Source organism: Puma concolor, chromosome A2, assembly GCF_028749965.1.
Source record: "Puma concolor isolate L17-30 chromosome A2, mPumCon1.1.hap2, whole genome shotgun sequence".
In the NCBI taxonomy this organism is placed as follows: Eukaryota; Metazoa; Chordata; class Mammalia; order Carnivora; family Felidae; genus Puma; species Puma concolor.
The window spans coordinates 71659419-71681464 of NC_141668.1; the positions used below are offsets into that span (position 1 = coordinate 71659419).

Here is a 22046-nt window from a genome sequence, read left to right on the forward strand (position 1 = left end):
TATACTTGCAAGATAATAAATGTGTATCAAACATTTTTAACACTGCATTAAAGAAGGGTGACTAGAAGGTGGTCATTCCTTCTTTCTCTTATCTCCTTCTCTTTTCATTTGACCTTCAAAAACAGTTTAGAGATTGTTCTAAAAAATCTAATATATAAACTAAAGGCTCTTTGAAATTAATTGTGTGACATTAGAAAACATAACATGAAAGAAAACAAGAGATACACCAGATAGAATCAAAATTAAAAGCTTTCTGCTTCAGCGGCACCCGAGTGGCTCAGTTCGTTGAGCATCCGACTTTGGCTCAGGTCATGATCTCACACTTGTGGGTTGGAGCCCCACATTGGGCTCTCCACTGATGGCTCAGAGCCTGGAGCCTGCTTTGGATTTTGTCTCCCTCTCTCTCTGCCCCTCCCCCGCTCACACTCTGTCTGTCTCTCTCTCTCAAAATAAATAAACATAATAATAAAAAAAAAATTTTAAGAGCTTTCTGCTTCAAAAGACACCATGAAGGAAGCAAAGAAACAGCCCAAAGAATGAAAGAAAATATTTGCAAATCATATATCTGATAATAGACATGTATCCAGAATATAGAAATCATTCCTACAATTCAACAACAAAGACACCCCAATTAAAAAATGGACCAAGGATCTTAGTAGACATCTCCAAACGGATATTCAAATGACCAATAAACACATGAAAATTTGTGTGTTTAGTGTCCTTAGTCAAGAAGGAAATGGAAATCAAAACCATAATTAGATACCACTTCATTCCCACTAGGATGTTTCTAATGATAATAAAAAAAGCAATCAATGACAAATGTTGGCAAAGATGTGGAGAAATTGGAACCTTCACCTCACACTTCGTTGGTAGTATTAGAAAATGGTACAGCTATTTCTGAAAGCAGTTTGGCAGTTCCCTAAAATGTTAAACATAGAGTTATCATAGGATCCCCAAACTCCACTGGTTGGTATATACCCAAGAGAATTGAAAATATAGGTCCACACAAAAACTTACACACAAATTTTCATAGCAGCATTATTCCTAATACCCAAAAGATGAAAATAACCCAAATTCTCATCAAGTGATGATGAATGCATATACAATAGGACATTATTTGGCAATAAAAAGAAATGAAGTCCTGATGCATGCAATGCTTGCAAACATTATCCTAAGTGAAAGAATTCAGTCGCTAAAGACCACATATTGTATGATTCCATTTATAGCAAGCCTGCAAAATTGGCAAATTCATAGAGACAAAAAGTAGATTAGTGGTTGGCAGGGGCTAGGGGCAGGGTGGGAATGGGCAATGACAGCTAATGGGTATGGACTTTCTTTTTGGGGTGATGAAAATGGTCTGGAGATAGATAGTGGTTAAAATTGCACAACTCCACGGATATACTGAAAACCACTAACTTGTACGTTTTAAAAGTGTGAGCTTAGAGGCCCCTGGGTGACTCAGTTGGTTAAGTGTCCAACTTCAGCTCAGGTCATGATCTCATCGTCAGTGAGTCTGAGCTCCGTGTCGGGCTCTGTGCTGATAGCTCAGAGCCTGGAGCCTACTTCAGATTCTGTGTCTCCCTCTCTCTCTGCCCCTCCCCCCTCTCAAAAAATAAAATAAAAACATTAAATATTTTTTTAATTAAAAAAAGTGCGAGTTTAGTGATAAAGTGAATTATATCTCAAAAAAAGCTGTTATAAAAAATGAAAGTTATTAATACATTGCATATGCTTTAAAATAACAGTTGCTCATGTTATTATTACTTGTTCATAGTTCATAATTCCAGACTAATTTAATGTGTAAATGTTTGTGGGTCCATAGGGCAAATAGAGAACAAAAACGGTGGTCTTATTTCTAATCCTGTGTCTTTTACTTGGGTGAAATTAGGGCTCCAGCCTCTATTGAAATTATTTGGGTGACCATATTTTTTTTGCTCGACCTCTATCTAGGCACCATCATTGGGGAAAGTATAATGAGTGACCGGATTAACTTGGAGCTATTTTATTGCATAGGATAGTGTTGGATCTTTTGTTGTTGTTGTAGTTGTTGTTGTTTTGTTTATTTGTTTTAGGTGTGAGAAGTATAGGTTGGTTTTTTGGTTTGGTTTCGTTTTTGTTTTTTGAGATGGAACCAGTTTACAGATCCACCCTCAAGCATTTAATCAGACTTTCTGGAGCTGAATATATTATGATTGCAATGTTATTTTTTACCTCCTTTAATTGTACGTTTAGTTAATAAGGGCAAAACATTATACATAAATTGGAATGGAATGAGAAGACAAAAAAATCAAAACTATTCTGACCAAGCATCTCTTATATGGAAGGAGGGGTCCAATAGAGGCCTAAAGAAGGTATAAAACCAGAGCAGCGCATACAATGTTCCTGCTATGTCTGGCATGAGTGTCTGGCTGAAGGGCCATGTGGGAGCTAAAATCCAACTGGGGGTCTGCTTGCAAAGCCTCAGGCCCCAGAAAGAGCTGGGTCAGACTAAAAGAATGATCCATCTGTGAGGGAGCACCTTTCCTTAATTTGGGTAAAGGTACCTGTGTGTTTCAGTGACCATGCGCATAAGCTCTGCGTCTCAGGGCTTGGACTCACTCTACTGCATGGTTGGAAACCCCATCAAGAAAGGAATAGGGGAGTGGAGAGGGAAGATGGCGGCGTAGGAGGACGCTGGGCTCACCGCGCGTCCTGCTGATCACTTAGATTCCACCTACACCTGCCTAAATAACCCAGAAAACCACCAGAGGATTAGCAGAACGGAGTCGCCGGAGCCAAGCGCAGACGAGAGGCCCACGGAAGAGGGTAGGAAGGGCGGCGAGGCGGTGCGCGCTCCACGGACTGGCGGGAGGGAGCCGGGGCGGAGGGGCGGCTCGCCGGCCAAGCAGAGCCCCCGAGTCTGGCTTGCAAAAAGCAGAGGGGCCTGACGGACTGTGTTCCGACAGCAAGCGCGACTTAGCGTCTGGGAGGTCGTAAGTTAACAGCTCTGCTCAGAAAGCGGGAAGGCTGGAGGACAAAGGGAAGGAGAGCTGCTGAGCTCCCGGACGACAGAGCTCAGTTTGGTGGGGAACAAAGGCGCTCGCCAGCGCCATCTCCCCCGCCCATCCCCCAGCCAAAATCCCAAAGAGAACCAGTTCCTGCCAGGGAACTTGCTGGCTCCGCGCGCAAACACCCAACTCTGCGCTTCTGCGGAGCCAAACCTCTGGCAGCGGATCTGACTCCCTCCTGCTGCCACAGGGCCCCTCCTGAAGAGGATCACCTAAGGAGAAGCAAGCTAAGCCTGCCCCTCCTGCCCCTGTGCACCTTGCCTACCCACCCCAGCTAAGACGCCAGATCCCCAGCATCACAAGCCTGGCAGTCTGCAAGTAGCCCAGACAGGCCACCCCACCCCACAGTGAATCCCGCCCCTAGGAGAGGGGAAGAGAAGGCACGCACCAGTCTGACTGTGGACACAGCGGTGGGCTGGGGGCAGACATCAGGTCTGACTGCGGCTCCGCCCACCAACTCCAGTTATACACCACAGCACAGGGGAAGTGCCCTGCAGGTCCTCACCACGCCAGGGACTATCCAAAATGACCAAGCGGAAGAATTCCCCTCAGAAGAATCTCCAGGAAATAACAACAGCTAATGAGCTGATCAAAAAGGATTTAAATAATATAACAGAAAGTGAATTTAGAATAATAGTCATAAAATTAATCGCTGGGCTTGAAAACAGTATAGCGGACAGCAGAGAATCTCTTGCTACAGAGATCAAGGGACTAAGGAACAGTCACGAGGAGCTGAAAAACGCTTTAAACGAAATGCATAACAAAATGGAAACCACCACGGCTCGGATTGAAGAGGCAGAGGAGAGAATAGGTGAACTAGAAGATAAAGTTATGGAAAAAGAGGAAGCTGAGAAAAAGAGAGATAAAAAAATCCAGGAGTATGAGGGGAAAATTAGAGAACTAAGTGATACACTAAAAAGAAATAATCTACGCATCATTGGTATCCCAGAGGAGGAAGAGAGAGGGAAAGGTGCTGAAGGGGTACTTGAAGAAATAATAGCTGAGAATTTCCCTGAACTGGGGAAGGAAAAAGGCATTGAAATCCAAGAGGCACAGAGAACTCCCTTCAGACGTAACTTGAATCGATCTTCTGCACGACATATCATAGTGAAACTGGCAAAATACAAGGATAAAGAGAAAATTCTGAAAGCAGCAAGGGGGAAACGTGCCCTCACATATAAAGGGAGACCTATAAGACTCGTGACTGATCTCTCTTTTGAAACTTGGCAGGCCAGAAAGAATTGGCACGAGATTTTCAGTGTGCTAGACAGAAAAAATATGCAGCCGAGAATCCTTTATCCAGCAAGTCTGTCATTTAGAATCGAAGGAGAGATAAAGGTCTTCCCAAACAAACAAAAACTGAAGGAATTTGTCACCACTAAACCAGCCCTACAAGAGATCCTAAGGGGGACCCTGTGAGACAAAGTACCAGAGACATCACTACAAGCATAAAACATACAGACATCACAATGACTCTAAACCCATATCTTTCTATAATAACACTGAATGTAAATGGATTAAATGCGCCAACCAAAAGACTTAGGGTATCAGAATGGATAAAAAAACAAGACCCATCTATTTGCTGTCTACAAGAGACTCATTTTAGACCTGAGGACACCTTTAGATTGAGAGTGAGGGGATGGAGAACTATTTATCATGCTACTGGAAGCCAAAAGAAAGCTGGAGTAGCCATCCTTATATCAGACAAACTAGACTTTAAATTAAAGGCTGTAACAAGAGATGAAGAAGGACATTATATAATAGTGACAGGGTCTATCCATCAGGAAGAGCTAACAATTATAAATGTCTATGCACCAAATACCGGAGCGCCCAAATATATAAAACAATTACTCATAAACATAAGCAACCTTATTGATAAGAATGTGGTAATTGCAGGGGACTTTAACACCCCACTTACAGAAATGGATAGATCAACTAGACACACGGTCAATAAAGAAACAAGGGCCCTGAATGAGACATTGGATCAGATGGACTTGACAGATATATTTAGAACTCTGCATCCGAAAGCAACAGAATATACTTTCTTCTCGAGTGCACATGGAACATTCTCCAAGATAGATCATATACTGGGTCACAAAACAGCCCTTCATAAGTTTACAAGAATTGAAATCATACCATGCATACTTTCAGACCACAATGCTATGAAGCTTGAAATCAACCACAGAAAAAAGTCTGGAAAACCTCCAAAAGCATGGAGGTTAAAGAACACCCTACTAACGAATGAGTGGGTCAACCAGGCAATTAGAGAAGAAATTAAAAAATATATGGAAACAAACGAAAATGAAAATACAACAATCCAAACGCTTTGGGATGCAGCGAAGGCAGTCCTGAGAGGAAAATACATTGCAATCCAGGCCTATCTCAAGAAACAAGAAAAATCCCAAATACAAAATCTAACAGCACACCTAAAGGAACTAGAAGCAGAACAGCAAAGGCAGCCTAAACCCAGCAGAAGAAGAGAAATAATAAAGATCAGAGCAGAAATAAACAATATAGAATCTAAAAAAACTGTAGAGCAGATCAACGAAACCAAGAGTTGGTTTTTTGAAAAAATAAACAAAATTGACAAACCTCTAGCCAGGCTTCTCAAAAAGAAAAGGGAGATGACCCAAATAGATAAAATCATGAATGAAAATGGAATGATTACAACCAATCCCTCAGAGATACAAACAATTATCAGGGAATACTATGAAAAATTATATGCCAACAAATTGGACAACCTGGAAGAAATGGACAAATTCCTGAACACCCACACTCTTCCAAAACTCAATCAGGAGGAAATAGAAAGCTTGAACAGACCCATCACCAGCGAAGAAATTGAATCGGTTATCAAAAATCTCCCAACAAATAAGAGTCCAGGACCAGATGGCTTCCCAGGGGAGTTCTACCAGACGTTTAAAGCAGAGATAATACCTATCCTTCTCAAGCTATTCCAAGAAATAGAAAGGGAAGGAAAACTTCCAGACTCATTCTATGAAGCCAGTATTACTTTGATTCCTAAACCAGACAGAGACCCAGTAAAAAAAGAGAACTACAGGCCAATATCCCTGATGAATATGGATACAAAAATTCTCAATAAGATACTAGCAAATCGAATTCAACGGCATATAAAAAGAATTATTCACCATGATCAAGTGGGATTCATTCCTGGGATGCAGGGCTGGTTCAACATTCGCAAATCAATCAACGTGATACATCACATTAACAAAAAAAAGGAGAAAAACCATATGATCCTGTCAATCGATGCAGAAAAGGCCTTCGACAAAATCCAGCACCCTTTCTTAATAAAAACTCTTGAGAAAGTCGGGATAGAAGGAACATACTTAAAGATCATAAAAGCCATTTATGAAAAGCCCACAGCTAACATCATCCTCAACGGGGAAAAACTGAGAGCTTTTTCCCTGAGATCAGGAACACGACAGGGATGCCCACTCTCACCGCTGTTGTTTAACATAGTGCTGGAAGTTCTAGCAACAGCAATCAGACAACAAAAGGAAATCAAAGGCGTCAAAATTGGCAAAGATGAAGTCAAGCTTTCGCTCTTTGCAGATGACATGATATTATACATGGAAAATCCGATAGACTCCACCAAAAGTCTGCTAGAACTGATACATGAATTCAGCAAAGTTGCAGGATACAAAATCAATGTACAGAAATCAGTTGCATTCTTATACACTAACAATGAAGCAACAGAAAGACAAATAAAGAAACTGATCCCATTCACAATTGCACCAAGAAGCATAAAATACCTAGGAATAAATCTAACCAAAGATGTAAAGGATCTGTATGCTGAAAACTATAGAAAGCTTATGAAGGTAATTGAAGAAGATTTAAAGAAATGGAAAGACATTCCCTGCTCATGGATTGGAAGAATAAATATTATCAAAATGTCAATACTACCCAAAGCTATCTACACATTCAATGCAATCCCAATCAAAATTGCACCAGCATTCTTCTCGAAACTAGAACAAGCAATCCTAAAATTCATATGGAACCACAAAAGGCCCCGAATAGCCAAAGTAATTTTGAAGAAGAAGACCAAAGCAGGAGGCATCACAATCCCAGACTTTAGCCTCTACTACAAAGCTGTCATCATCAAGACAGCATGGTATTGGCAGAAAAACAGACACATAGACCAATGGAATAGAATAGAAACCCCAGAACTAGACCCACAAACGTATGGCCAACTCATCTTTGACAAAGCAGGAAAGAACATCCAATGGAAAAAAGACAGTCTCTTTAACAAATGGTGCTGGGAGAACTGGACAGCAACATGCAGAAGGTTGAAACTAGACCACTTTCTCACACCATTCACAAAAATAAACTCAAAATGGATAAAGGACCTGAATGTGAGACAGGAAACCATCAAAACCTTAGTGGAGAAAGCAGGAAAAGACCTCTCTGACCTCAGCCGTAGCAATCTCTTACTCGACACATCCCCAAAGGCAAGGGAATTAAAAGCAAAAGTGAATTGCTGGGACCTTATGAAGATAAAAAGCTTCTGCACAGCAAAGGAAACAACCAACAAAACTAAAAGGCAACCAACGGAATGGGAAAAGATATTTGCAAATGACATATCGGACAAAGGGCTAGTATCCAAAATCTATAAAGAGCTCACCAAACTCCACACCCGAAAAGCAAATAACCCAGGGAAGAAATGGGCAGAAAACATGAATAGACACTTCTCTAAAGAAGACATCCGGATGGCCAACAGGCACATGAAAAGATGTTCAGCGTCGCTCCTTATCAGGGAAATACAAATCAAAACCACACTCAGATATCACCTCACGCCAGTCAGAGTGGCCAAAATGAACAAATCAGGAGACTATAGATGCTGGAGAGGATGTGGAGAAACGGGAACCCTCTTGCACTGTTGGTGGGAATGCAAATTGGTGCAGCCGCTCTGGAAAGCAGTGTGGAGGTTCCTCAGAAAATTAAAAATAGACCTACCCTATGACCCAGCAATAGCACTGCTAGGAATTTATCCAAGGGACACAGGAGTACTGATGCATAGGGGCACTTGTACCCCAATGTTCATAGCAGCACTCTCAACAATAGCCAAATTATGGAAAGAGCCTAAATGTCCATCAACTGATGAATGGATAAAGAAATTGTGGTTTATATACACAATGGAGTACTACGTGGCAATGAGAAAAAATGAAATATGGCCTTTTGTAGCAACGTGGATGGAACTGGAGAGTGTGATGCTAAGTGAAATAAGCCATACAGAGAAAGACAGATACCATATGGTTTCACTCTTATGTGGATCCTGAGAAACTTAAGAGAAACCCATGGGGGAGGGGAACAAAAAAAAAAAAAAAAAAAAGAGGGTAGAGTGGGAGAGAGCCAAAGCATAAGAGACTGCTGAGAACTGAGAACAAACTAAGGGTTGATGGGGGTGGGAGGGAGGAGAGGGTGGGTGATGGGTACTGAGGAGGGCACCTTTTGGGATGAGCACTGGGTGTTGTATGGAAACCAATTTGACAATAAATTTCATATATAAAAAAAAAAAAATAAAATAAAATAAAATATTCTTTGTCTAATAGTAAAAAAAAAAAAAAAAAAAAAAAAAAAAGAAAGGAATAGGAGAGATGGACACAGATCAAGGTCTGAAATGGGAGGATGGGACCAGGCTGTTTCAAACTCCAGTGCTCATCTTACCTAGAACTTCTGTCAAGTCAGAAAACAGTGTTTTGAGAAAACAGATTCCCACCCTCAGTCTTGTTCACAGCAGTTCATATTTCCCTATGAGAATAGGTGAACATTCTCAGGGTCGGTGATGTCTAGAATTGATGTGCCAGTTTTTTCTTGAATTCATTTTCACATTCCATATCCATTGGGCTCACTAAATATTGTTACTGCAAACTTAGGTAGTTGACTTGTGTCAGTTTATACTCTAGCTGGGACGTGTTGCTTGTTTTAAGATATTTACTCAGCCCCGACATTTCTTGAGTGTGTGTTGCAATGTAGGCATTTCTCACAGAAAAGAAACTCACTTCTCTTGTTGAAGGGCCACCCTGGGAAACCACATCCGTTTATGTACCATTGTAGTTCTGTGTCTTCCTGTTGTAGAAGGTATGGAGGTACGGCTGAGGAGACCACTGAGAAAAGCTTTCCCTTGGCTCTGCCACTTGGTGGTGGTGAAATTGTGCATGAGTTATTCAGCTCCCGAGCCTCAGTTTTCTCAGTAAAATGGAGATTCTGGCATTTGACCTGTCAGGTGTACTGTGGGGATCAAATGCAAGGTGTGTAAGAAAAGTGCTTGAACGTGACCAAATTCTATACCAAGTCTAATACTAGTTGCAACAGAAGTAAACTTCTTGGAGATTATTCCTTTTTTTCCACTTTAGACCATACCGTGTATCTTTATGTTGTGAATCACCCCCACATGAAGTCCACGGTGGAGAAATTTAAATTTGAAGAACAACAACGTTCTCTTGTACACCTGAAAACTATAAAACATGAACTTCTCACAAGGTATGGAATTAAAGTATTTTGCACTTCTATTTATTTTTGCACCTCTGCTGTGTGCTTTGTTTTCTTTGGTTCAGCAGGCTTAAACTTTTGTTTTGTAGCATTTTTTCCTAAGGCTTTCGAGAGGTTCCTATGGTGACACTGCCCGGCACCTCACTAGAAATTGCCGTATTCAGTATTGGATATCTTTATATTTTCCAACTTTGTGAAAGCATTTTAATCCTATAAAGGTGCTCAATTAGATTGGCAGCTCTAATTCCATCCTCCATACCACAACAATGCAATACCTACTACTGGGCTTTCTTTAAACACCTACACCTTTTTCTAGTTGTCCCCGTAGGTTGTATTGTGAGAGCCACACCCACTGGGTGTTATAACCAGCCTCCAGATGGGCCGTTCCTTTGTTCAATAAAAGCTTTAGAACAGAATTTGAAAAAAGCCTGTGGGCACATATAAAAATTCACATTTATTAAGCATTGACTAGGTGCCGGGCCCTGTACCAAATACTTCATTTTATTCTCACAACAGCCTTTAGTAATAGGTATGAGTAAACTGGGACTTATGAGGTTTCGAGTTAAGTAACTTGCTCAAGTTGCATAATTTGTAAGTTGCAGAACCAGGGTGTAAACCTAGACCCATCTAAATTCAAAGCCAGACTCTCAGTCACAGTGGTGAAAATCCTTTTTACCATGTTGACAAAAAAATAAGTTAAGTTTTTTAGTGGGTAGTTTGCCTATTCCAAGGCTGTAACAAACAATGAAGAATTTGTCTTTTATAAAATGGACTCAACACTGAAAGACTAGTTCCAAGACAGGTTAATCTTGTCTTGAGATAGAAGGATTGGGAAAGAAAAGGAAGGTCACCTTCTGTGCTTTGCTCTCTTTCTTAAAATTACATATCAATGTCTCCCTGTAGAATTTGGGGGTGACAAAAGCAGAGGGCAGAAGAAGTAAGAGAAGTTGGGGTCACTGCACTCTTGCCAGGAGACATTGTATGGGGTTCTGAGGCCCAGTGGGGACAAGGACTGCCACAGGCTGCCTGAGAAACAGTGGACAAATCTCTCAGCTATGCTTCAGTTTCCTCAGTGAAGTGGGAGTTCTCTCACTGGCCTGACTTACCTAACTGGTAATTTTGAGAATCAAATGCAATAACATATGACCTCACTGAACGAGTTCTTTTCAGTGAAGGTACAGCCTGAGGGAAAACCTAATACACAACTACTTTATTAGAAAGTTAGCGTTCCAGGGGCGCCTCGGTGGCTCAGTTAAGCGTCCAACTCTGGTCATGATCTCATGGTTTGTGGGTCGGAGCTCCACGTCGGTCTCTGTGCTGACGGGTCAGAGCCTGGAGCCTGCTTCAGATTCTGTGTCTCCCTCTTTCTCTGCTCCTCCCCTGCTCACGCTCTGTCTCTCCATCTCTCTCAAAGGTAAATATTAAAAAAGAATCAAAGAAGGAAGGAAGGAAGGAAGGAAGGAAGGAAGGAAGGAAGGAAGGAAGGAAATTACTGTTCCAGGACACAGAAGTGAGATACCAGCCTTATGTAGGGAGATGCGAATGTTATGGGTTGAATTGTGAAGAACTTGACAAGATATGTTGAAATTTTAACCCCCTGACATTTCAGAACATGACTTTATTTGGAAGTAAGATTGTTGCAGATGAAATCAGTTAATATGAGGTTATATTAAAGTAGGGTGTGTCCTTAATCCAACATGACTGGTGTCCCTGTAAGAAGACAGACAGGGAGAATGCATGTGGGGTGGAGAATGAGATTGAAGTGAAACATCTACAAGCTACGGAGTGCCAGGGGCCTACTAGAAGCTAGAAGAGGCAGGGATGGATCTTCCCATAGAATCCTCAGAAGGAACATGGCCCTGTCAACACCTTGATTTCAGACATCTTGCTGCCAGAACTTCGAGACAGTTCTACTGTCTAACACCACCTAGTCTGTGGCACTGTGTCACAGCAGCCCCAGGAAATGCACACAAGGGAGAGGCTACAGCAAGTGTGTTATCAAGCCAGCCACACTGCTAAGTGCAACTCACTGCTAGAAATCATGGTATTGTCCTCCAGTAAACAACATAAGCCTCATTTCAGGACAATCTGGCAAAGATAAGAAAGGGAGAAGAGTTTATTCAGCAGTTCCTTCTGTTAGTAAAAAAGGAGTTCACTCTTGCACATCCCTGGTTGTTGGATGTGCAAGTCAAGTCTGGCGATATCCTGTGCTTTGACATCAACACAGAGAGGCCCGGAAGTAGGAGCCTGAGGCCCATAACAGACATGAGCTAAGGCAGTATAAGACTGCACTGTGGGAAATGCGTCAGGGCCATGCAGAAATGGTGGAAATAGTGCCAGGTAGAACCGGACAGGTGAAGCTTTGAGGACCTAAAGAGGATTTTTGAGAGGTGCCCTGATACACAATATTTACCAAGCATTTCAAGGGGTAGAAAGGGTACTATGGAAACAAATTGTCAGAAAGTCTAATTTAATCTCTGGTGCCAGCCAATACTTTCTGGAGGAAAGAATGCTTAAGCTGAGGACCAAAAGATGAATAGCCTGATGACCTTGGTAAAGTCATTGTACATTAACACCTCATAGTATTTTTTTAAGGGTTGTTTTTTCTTTTGAGACAGAGAGAGAGAGAGAAAGAGAGAGAACATGAGTGGGGGAGGGGCAGAGAGAGAGAGAGAAAGAGAGAGAATCCCAAGCAGGCTCCATGCCGTCAGTGTAGAGCTCAATGCGGGATCAGTCTCACAAAACATGAGATCATGACCTGAGCCAAAATTAAGAGTCACATGCTCAATGGACTGAGCCACCCAGGAGGCCCTTAAAGTATTTCTTGAGTCATCCAAAACAGTTTTCTAAATTTAATATAAAAATATTTACACTTTTTTTTTACATTTTTTTCAACTCACTGTCTCTTTTTTACTTTTCCAAGATGTAAATGGCTTTATTGCTCTTTACTCTTGTAAGAGTGTGACTTATTTCATTTTTAGAAGTTTTAATGATAGGAAAGGACATAAACAAGAAGGAATAGTGCTCACAACCCCAATATAAAGAGCAGGATGGACTGGGTTATGTTACAATAAGAGAAAATGAAAAACTTTAACATTTTTAGTAGCTCAAAACCACAAATTTTGTCTTGTTTTCTTATTCAGGCTACATATCCCATGTAAGTGATTTAAGGACTCAATTTTATATTGTCCTCATGCAGGGCCATACTTTCAATCATCAGAAAAGTTGCTGGTTACTGTCAAAGAGTAAGGGAAGCATGGCGGATCATGCACTGGCTCTTAAAGTCTTACGTCTGGAAGCCACACATATCATTTCATTTCACTGACCAAAAGCAAGTCACATGGCTGAGCCAGACATCCAAGGCATGGAGAAGCCTAATTCTAGAAGAAAGAGAACCAGAACTATTGGTGAACTGCACTATGACCAGCACAAATAACCATTATTAACATTTACGAGTCAACAATTTGGAACTGAGGTTTATTTGTATATTTATTTGTTTTTGCTGGCTTCTGTGGAAGGAAAGATTGAGAAAATAATAAACAACTACAAGAAAACCCATCAGGTACAATTAAAGTCATTTACTTTGTGTGGAATTTTTTTAATGTTTATATATTTTTGAGAGAGAGCACGAGCGGGGAAGGGGCAGAGAGAGAGGGAGACAGAATCCAAAGCAGGCTCCACACGATCAGCGCAAAGCCCGGTGTGGGACTTGAACCCACAAACCATGAGATCATGACCTGGGCTGAAGTCAGAAGCTCAACTGACTGAGCCACCCAGGTGCCCCTGGAATGTTTTAATCCAGACTACTTCATGTATACTTTTTCAAACTGATGAACATAATTGTCTTGGAGATTTAGCAATTTTGACCACAATCAAAATCTTTAAAACTCCATTGGTTTTGCCCTTTCTCTTTTTTTTTTCACTTTAGCGTGAATGACATTGTGGTTCTTGGACCAGAACAGTTCTATGCCACCAGAGATCACTATTTTACCAACTTCTTCTTGGTACTATTAGAGATGATCATGGATCTTCGCTGGACTTATGTTCTTTTCTACAGTCCAAGAGAGGTCAAAGTGGTAGCCAAAGGATTTAGTTCTGCCAATGGGATCACAGTCTCACTAGACAAAAAGTAAGCTTTTATAATTTTTCAACACTTTGCTCTTGACATTTTAGTGGACTCCTTCCTTTAAGTGGTGGTTATTTCCTTAGGCTTAAGCAGTCAATATAAATGTGGACGGATCAGGTGTGGCCAGGGTTCACACTCTTATGTGTGATCATAAGCATACCATACACCCTCTTGCATGCCAGACTTCCCCCAGTGAAATGATATAAGGTTCTTATTCCAAATTTTCATGTGACTCTAGAAACACAGTTACTTAACACACTTAAAAAGAGAATAAATGCACAATATCTCTGCCGTTTATGAGAGTAATGGTGTTTAATCACCACACTAAGTTGAGTTATCCAAAAGTTCTTTTCAGAGCTCACTTGACTTAGATTGGGCATTTCGAGTGCAGAAATTTCAGATTTACCGACATACTACAGCAGACTTTTTTATAGGAAAATGCAATTTTATTTTATTTTAATTTATAAGAAAATACAAATTTATGAAATTTTCTGAGAAACTCTTAAAGTGTTTTAAAATGGAAGGGTTTTTTTTTTTAAAGAAAAGTTCTCATGAATATTAATATGTAAACTTGAGATAATAGAGACAATCCCTATAGAAAACAATTCTAAGTGTTCTCTCTCTTTTTAAAAAGATTGTGATTGAGTTTCATGGTCATCTGATACTTCTTTTCAAGCACTAGTTTTTGGAAACATAGACTCTTTTGGCCTCTTATAGGTCTACTTACCTCCATCCAACTTAAGGAATAAATTGTGACTCATAAGTAACGAGACTGAGCCTGTATGTCATCTAGAAACACCAAGTTCATTACTTTATAGTCATCATCTCATATCAAAGCTTTTATAAAGCTCTTGAAGAATATTAAAAGTAATACTCTGTTATCTTCTTGTACTATGGTTTAGGAAGACATTGCAGTGGCACTTGGGATTGTTGTGAATTTTTATGCCTCTTCCCCAAAGTAAAATTAATGTTATCTCTCATTTACTTGCTTACATGTGAATGTTATTTACTTCAAAGGTATATCTATGTAGCTGATGTACTGGCTCAGAACGTTCATGTACTGAATAAACGTGGTAACTGGGATTTAACTCAAGTGAAGGTAAAAGTACCTTTGGCTTGCCCACACAACATGACCTCTTATATTAGCTCCCATGCCTGACCTAGGAATGTGCTCCTTTAAAGGAGGAAACATGACTATTTTGGAAGAACCATTAGTGCGTTTGTGCTTACCCATCTAAAATTTAGTAGCAAGGGCCCTTAACAAGATCTGTTTCAGAAGGAGCTGGTGGGAGGGAAGAGGGGTAAATAAGAAAATTGAAACAATGTCTTTATATTTCCTCTTTGTTGGAAGGTAATACAGTTGGGCACGTTAGTGGATAACTTAACTGTGGATCCTGACACCGGAGATATTTTGGCAGGATGCCATCCTAATGCCATGAAGCTGCTGATCTATAACCCTGAGGATCCTCCAGGGTCAGAAGTAAGTTCCTATTCTTCTCTGAGCTCACAGGCAAAGCTTCAAGAACAATTTGTTGAGGTGACTTGGGAGAATTTAGTGGGTCACATGTGATGTTCCAGAACTGAACAAGTTCTACATGTGGGAAAATCAGAGATTTGGGCAGGATGGGGAGATATGGCCCATTAACCCTTTAAGGTCTCCTGGTGCCAATTTAACATCAGTGCTAGACAACATTTCCCATCCTTACAAGGGCTGTAGTTGCTATCAGGAAGAATAGGTAAGAACAAGCTTGATTATTCACATAGACCTAGATTGCATATCATATGTCCAATCAGGATATAGGCTCTGACAAATATAATATGATTTCACTCATATGTGGAATTTAAGCAACAAAACAGATGAACATAGGAGAAGGGAAGGAAAAATAAGATAAAAACAGAGAGGGAGGCAAACTGTAAGAGACTCTAAAATACAGACAGCAAACTTGAGGGTTGCTGGAGGGTGTTGGGTGGGGGGTGGCGTTGGGTGTTGGGATGAGTGATGGCCATTAAGGAAGGCACTTGTTGGGATGAGCACTGGGTGTTATATATAAGTGATGAATCACCGGGTTCTACTCCCGAAACCATTATCACACTCTATGTTTACTAACTTGGATTTAAATAAATATTAAAAAAAAAAAAGGATATAGGAACTGGGTAGAGCCTGAAATTAGGAAAAGGGAGAGTCCTATATGGAACCGTCTTCTTTCACACTACCTACTATGAAACTCAAATGGAAGGATTTAAATGACTGTGGCCTCAAAACAAAATTAGTTTTTGCCAGCAGGTTCTAACATATATGATAGTGTTGAAGAATGTCTCATTTTAAAGATGTTATTTCTGTTATTTAAAATCTTTTCTAAAACACTAGCATAGACCATTGAATTTTATATGGCATGAAAAACAATAGCAGCATTTTCTACAGAACTGAGTTTAAGAATAGCACATGTCTAGTAAATCCAATATAGAGATAAATTCTTGGCACACATAACTCTGAGAGATTTATTCACAAAAATTTATTGAGCACTTATAATGGGTGAGACTTTGTTCTAATGTTTGGGATGTATCAGAAAACAAAATATGCAAAGATTTCTACTCTTTGGCGGGGGGGATAGCCAATTAACAATAAGCATAAGAAATAAGTAAATTACACAGTAAGTTTGAAGGTGGTAAGTTCTATGGGGAAAAATGTATAACAGAGTAAAGGCAATCAGGATTGCTGTAAACAGGGGGGCGGGCAGTCCTATTATTAAATACAGAAATCAGGGTAGGCCTCATTGAGAAGGTAAGGTTTGGGGAAAAACAATGTTTGAATCTAGGTTTGGGGAGTTGGGAAATAGAGATTCAAACCCTAGCCTGTTAATTGGCCCTGGTAATATATACTTAATTCCTCCAAAGTGATACATATTACTTTTCTACACACACCCAACAATGTCTGCTTTAAGACAATAAAAATATGATCCATAACATGATTTTAAATTGTTTGGGATCTTTCTCATGTCTCTCTTTTCAAGTTTATCGTTTGTTTATTTAAAAAAATTTTTATGTTTATTTTTGAGAGACAGAGATAGAGCGTGAGTGGGGGAGGGACCAAGAGAGAGGGAGACACAGAATCCTAATCAGGCTCCAGGCTCTGAGCTGTCAGCACAGAGTCTGACACAGGGCTCGAACTCACGAACCGTGAACTCACCAACCCTGAGATCATGACCTGAGCTGAAGTCAGACACTTAACAGACTGAGCAACCCAGGTGCACCATCATTTGTTTATTTTTGATAAGACTTCTTTCTTCACAATGACACCCTTTACTTGTAGTTGAGACTAATGTTTTCTACATGAGTTCCAAGTTTGAGTATTTTCATGCAACAAACCTGAGTGAAGTTACAGGATCTTCCCTAAGATGAAAAAGCAAAACTCAACTAAACTCTATTCTAAGAAGTGTCGATATATATTCATGACTCACGAATTTCTAATTGGTTGCCTTTAATTCCTATCATGTCCTGTTTGAGTGAACTTCTTCATCCAGGCTATTTAGAAAACTGGGCACTTACATGTTTACTGATTAGCAAACTAAAGTGTGTTAATCTTGAGGATCAATAACAGTAGTAGGCAGGGATATGTCAGATTGAATTCCAAAGTATGCATTTTTTCTGCTTCCCGGCCACTTTGTAGATGTGAGGGGAGCCCCCGCTGTGACAACTACTATCCTACTGGTTATGAGGTTGGGTTGGCTTGCTACCTGGGTGTCCGTCATTTTGTACTGTGTTTCCCTCCCCGTACAGTAGGCCTAGTCAAGGGCCAGACCATTCCCATAGAGGAACACTATTCACTCAAGAATTAGATAAGAGTGGGGTGCCTGGGTGGTTCAGTCGGTTAGGCGTGCGAATACTCTTGGTTTCGGCTCAGGTCATGATCACACGCTTTGTGAGTTTGAGCCCTGTGTCGGGCTCTGCATGGACAGTGCAGAGTCTGCTTGGGATTCTCTCTCTCCCTCTCTCTGCCCCTCCCTGGCTTACTCTCTCTCTCTCTCTCTGTGTCTCTGTCTCTCAAAAAATAAATAAACACTTAGAAAAAAATTTTTTAAAGAATTAGATAATAGCACTCACTGGATCTCAACTTGTTCCTTTAAAGAACTATCAAAATTAACTAAACCACCTTGTTTGGGATTTTGGCTAATGTCAGATAACCAACCAGTCCACTTGACTGCGTAGATATAATTAGAACATTAACAGTGTCATCAGAATAAGAAAAAAATAATTGCACACAAATTTTAGTCTATTGATTTCTGGGAAATATATTAGTCCTGGAGTATTTGAGAAGGAACATGTCACTGGCAGCTGTTTTCTCATATAGCATACTGACAAATATTCTTTTCTTGACAGGTGCTTCGCATCCAGGATGTTTTGTCTGAGAAGCCCAAAATAAGCACCAAGTATGCCAATAATGGCTCTGTGCTTCAGGGAAGCTCTGTGGCTTCTGTGTACCACGGGAAACTTCTCATAGGCACCGTATTTCACAAAGCTTTGTACTGTTTGTTCTAGACTCTAGACATTCCAAAAAGTCTTGTCAACCAACGAAAGACAAAACTGCAAGCTGCAAAATAAAATAAATGTGTTTATTTGGGGTCTTAGGGATTGCAATGTGGGAGACACAGATTTGACTGGAATTGAAAGCTTGCTCTAGAGAGACAAAAGAGGTTGGAGTTTTTAAAGAGGAAAGGGGGGGCTTACTGAAATTGTTTGAAGAAAAGGTGCTCAGTGTTGGTATGGCTACAGTGGCACCAATCCATGTGTGATTGGTTGCTAGGGCTAGACAGTGCATTTAGGTCCATTTTATTTTTTTATTTGATTTCATTTTATTTTTTGAAAGAAAGCACGTGCACACACACACACACACACACACACACACACACACGTGTGAGTGGGGGAGGAGCAGACGGAGAGGGAGAGAGAGAATCTTAAGCAGGCTCCGCACCCAGCATGAGGAGCTCAGTCCCAGGACCCACAATGGTGAGATCCATGACCTAAGCCAAAATCAAGAATGGATGATTAACTGAGCCATTCATGCACCCCATTTATGCCCATTTTATGTGCCCGTTTATGCCCACATGGTAGATGCCTTGGCTTTTAGTTTGTTTATCACAAATTCTGAGAATTTGATAGAGAAATTGTGCATAAGCCCCACCTCCTCAGTGTCCTCCCGGCTCCATTTTAAATAACTCTGTTAGTAATGGTTATTCCATTTTATTGTCTCCGTTGTCAGTCGACATGTTTGGTAAAAATAAAACGCTAATTATGTGATAAGTGGAATTGAACATAAATGACAAGTACTCACAAAAGTGTATCTGGTATCTGGCTTTTCTTATGGATGGAAGTAAAGAAGCAGAGTGATTACATAATATCCACAAAATTGCAAGTCAAGTTAGTGACAGTCCAATAAGAAGCCATACCTCTCAATGCTTTTTTGTCTGTATTGCCAATACTCTTTCTATAATAAGGTGTGCAAGCTGTGGTGAGGTATCCAGTTCACCTAGGGCTCCTAACCATGAAGCAAAACTCCCTCCTACCACTGACCTTCTGAGCCTCCTGCTGTCCAAATCAGGAGTAAAGCTCATGCTCAAACACTTATAATCCCCCTTCTCTTCCTTTGATTGTGCTAGACACAAACTGCCAATCGAGTTCCTAGTCCATGGATAAAAGCAAGAATTGACACCATGAGACTGCCCAAAGCCCTCTTTAAACTTGTAGTCTTTCTAGTGCTGGAAATCAGGTTCTGGAAAATCTGACAGCGACAGCCCTCACTGGCTACCTTAGGGCAGAACAGGGCATCTGTCCCTTTGTAAAATGTCTTTATTTGTAGTGATATCTGTATCTGAAGTGATATAATCAGCTTGCCTCTGAACCATGAGATGGGGCCTTAAGGCTGTGATCCTCAACTGCTTTAAACTTTCTCTTTTGGTTAATTCAATAAACACCTATTAAGCAATGTCCTATAGACTTAAACTTAAGGAATCAGAAATAAATAATATGATTCTGTCTTGAAGTCCTCTCTTAAGGACAAACTCAACTTTAGTTTGATGAGAATGAATAGAAATGTCCCTTTCTTGGTCAAAAACCAGGACAACCTTTAGCAAATCACTAATGGGGATCAGTATACCCAAGCACCCCACCCTCTTCTCTTTTTGTGACGTCCACTCAGGAGTAGTTGGTTGATTTATTTTTCCCTCCTCTGGGGTGGGGAATTGAGGAGGCTTCTTTATTTCTGAAAGAATTTCGTTCAATTAGATCTAAATTTTGCTGAAAAGTTTTGTATCAGAGTAAAATGCTACTATGTAGTGCATGCAACCCTTTCTGATTTAGACAGTAAGAATGTAGTTTCTATTGCTTCAAGGGAGAAATGCTTCAACAGAATGTTCTAGTTAGTTCTTAGATTTTAAGTTTCAAAAGCCTAACCGTCAGAGAAACACAGAAAAATATAATAACTAAGAGAATGTATATAGTTTTAAAAAATATATAACAGTCTTATTTTCTGTCCCTAACCCTTACACCCAAGAGATTACATAAAGTTTACCAGACTAGAAGTAACGTGGAGAAGACTAAGGGCCTTTAGATGCTGGTGGGTCCTGAGAATAGGCCTTGCCCTGCCTTCCCCCCACGCCAAGTTAGGAAAGACTGGATGAGAAAACCCATATAGATATTTGGAGGATCTGATTGCTGAGAGATCAGTGTGTCCTTTGATAGAGAGGACCCAAGAAAGTCACAATGCTCTAGGGTTCTCCTTCCTGTAGGTGCTCCCAATCTTATGTGATTCTCTTGAGCCTCTTCTCTCACTTGGTGGGTGGGAAGGAGAGTGATTGCCCCTCCTAATAAATGTTGCATTTTGAGGACTCATTGTAATCCCTTCCCTGGTCTTTCCATTTAAATTGCCAGAGACGTGGGCAGGGATATCAGGGTGATGATTAGGGGTGATTCAGCTCAAGAAGGAAAATAGTAAAGATGAGAGCAAAAACCAATGTGGTAGCCAGAGCCAAGATAGCCCCTAGTGACCCTTACTTCCTGATACTCATTCCCTTGCATAGTTCCTTCCTACATTAAATATGGCTATCCTTTGTCATCAGCAGGATATTCTAGAAATGATGATGGGTGACTGTCAAGGCCAGGTTATATAAAAACATTACCATTTGACCTTGCTCACAAAAAAATGTGCATCACGATAAAAGTTTCTGACTGTTTTAAAATGCTAAGTTCGGGAGTACTTTGTTATAAATAGTCAACTAATGAAACAGGAAACCACGTATAATGTAGAGATTCAACAAAAGCCAAAAAGTTCATTCTTTAAAAAGATTAATAAAAACTAATACACATCTGGTGAGACTTATCAAGAAAAAGAATGGCTCAATTAACCAGTGTCAGAAATGAAAAATAAGACATGCAGGTTCTATGGACATTAGAGAGATAAAAAGAAGAGTTGATGAACTACTTTATGCCAACAAATTTGAAATTTTTATGAAAAGAACAAACTTCTAAAAGGATATGACACTCTATTAACTAGGGTAAGACTAAACTACTGTCATACATAGAACAAACACAATGCCTTTTAAACAAATGTGTGTTTATTTGCCTTTCATTTTCCAGTTCTGAGGGGAGTAATTGATGGCCCCTTTATGGGGACATTCAGAGACTGGTTGGGATCTTGCAGGAAAGAGAAAGCACACTAAAACAGGGCTTTTGAGGGAAGTTCTTTAAGGGGACTATTGGTACAAGAATAGGAAGTTTAAGGGAAATGACAAGATACACTAAAATATCTCAGTGCTAGCAAAGGAGTGGGAGAGATGGAGGGTGGAGTGGGGGGGAAGGTCAAGGACTCTTTCCAACCATAGGTTTGAAGGAACAAGGGTTGGAAGCAGCTACTAGAATCAGAAGAGAATAAAGTGGAGACAGTCGCAAAAGATGCTGTGGTCATTGGTAGTTCCTGGAGGCAGCCACCCTGTCACGACAGAGTAGAGAGAAAGCAGAGGAAATAAAGATCTTGACTTTCCTCCCTTTCACTCTCCCAACAAGAAGCCAGAAGAAAGGAAAGCTATTAATGGAGCCCACAAAGCCTCCAGGATGCAGAGCAATGGGGACTTTCGTAGAGAGTGGATCTTGAGCCGCAAATGTCTTCGTCATGTTACTGCACCACTGTCCAGGGGATTGTAGTTACCTGCATGCTGAAAGCTAGGTCACCACCACATCTGTGTTTCATCGAACTGGAAGGAGAAACAGGAAAGAGGATGTCAAGGAGAAATACCCAGTGTCTTAAGACCCAGGACTGGAAATGGTAGTCATTTCTTCCCTTACTAATGTCAAAAACTAATCACATGACCACACCT

General features: G+C 40.5%; 1 protein-coding gene across 1 annotated transcript in view; it reads left to right on the plus strand.

The window, feature by feature from the left end:
* The window catches only part of PON3 (paraoxonase 3), a 32936-nt gene extending 14643 nt beyond the window's left edge, over positions 1–18293 (plus strand). Inside the window, exons 5-9 of the mRNA XM_025930042.2 lie at positions 9419–9545; positions 13483–13683; positions 14698–14779; positions 15032–15160; positions 18058–18293. Of these exons, the coding sequence (XP_025785827.1) occupies positions 9419–9545; positions 13483–13683; positions 14698–14779; positions 15032–15160; positions 18058–18216 (698 nt within the window). The 3' untranslated portion in view covers positions 18217–18293. The remainder of the gene's footprint in view (positions 1–9418; positions 9546–13482; positions 13684–14697; positions 14780–15031; positions 15161–18057) is intronic.
* Positions 18294–22046: the final 3753 nt, after the last annotated feature.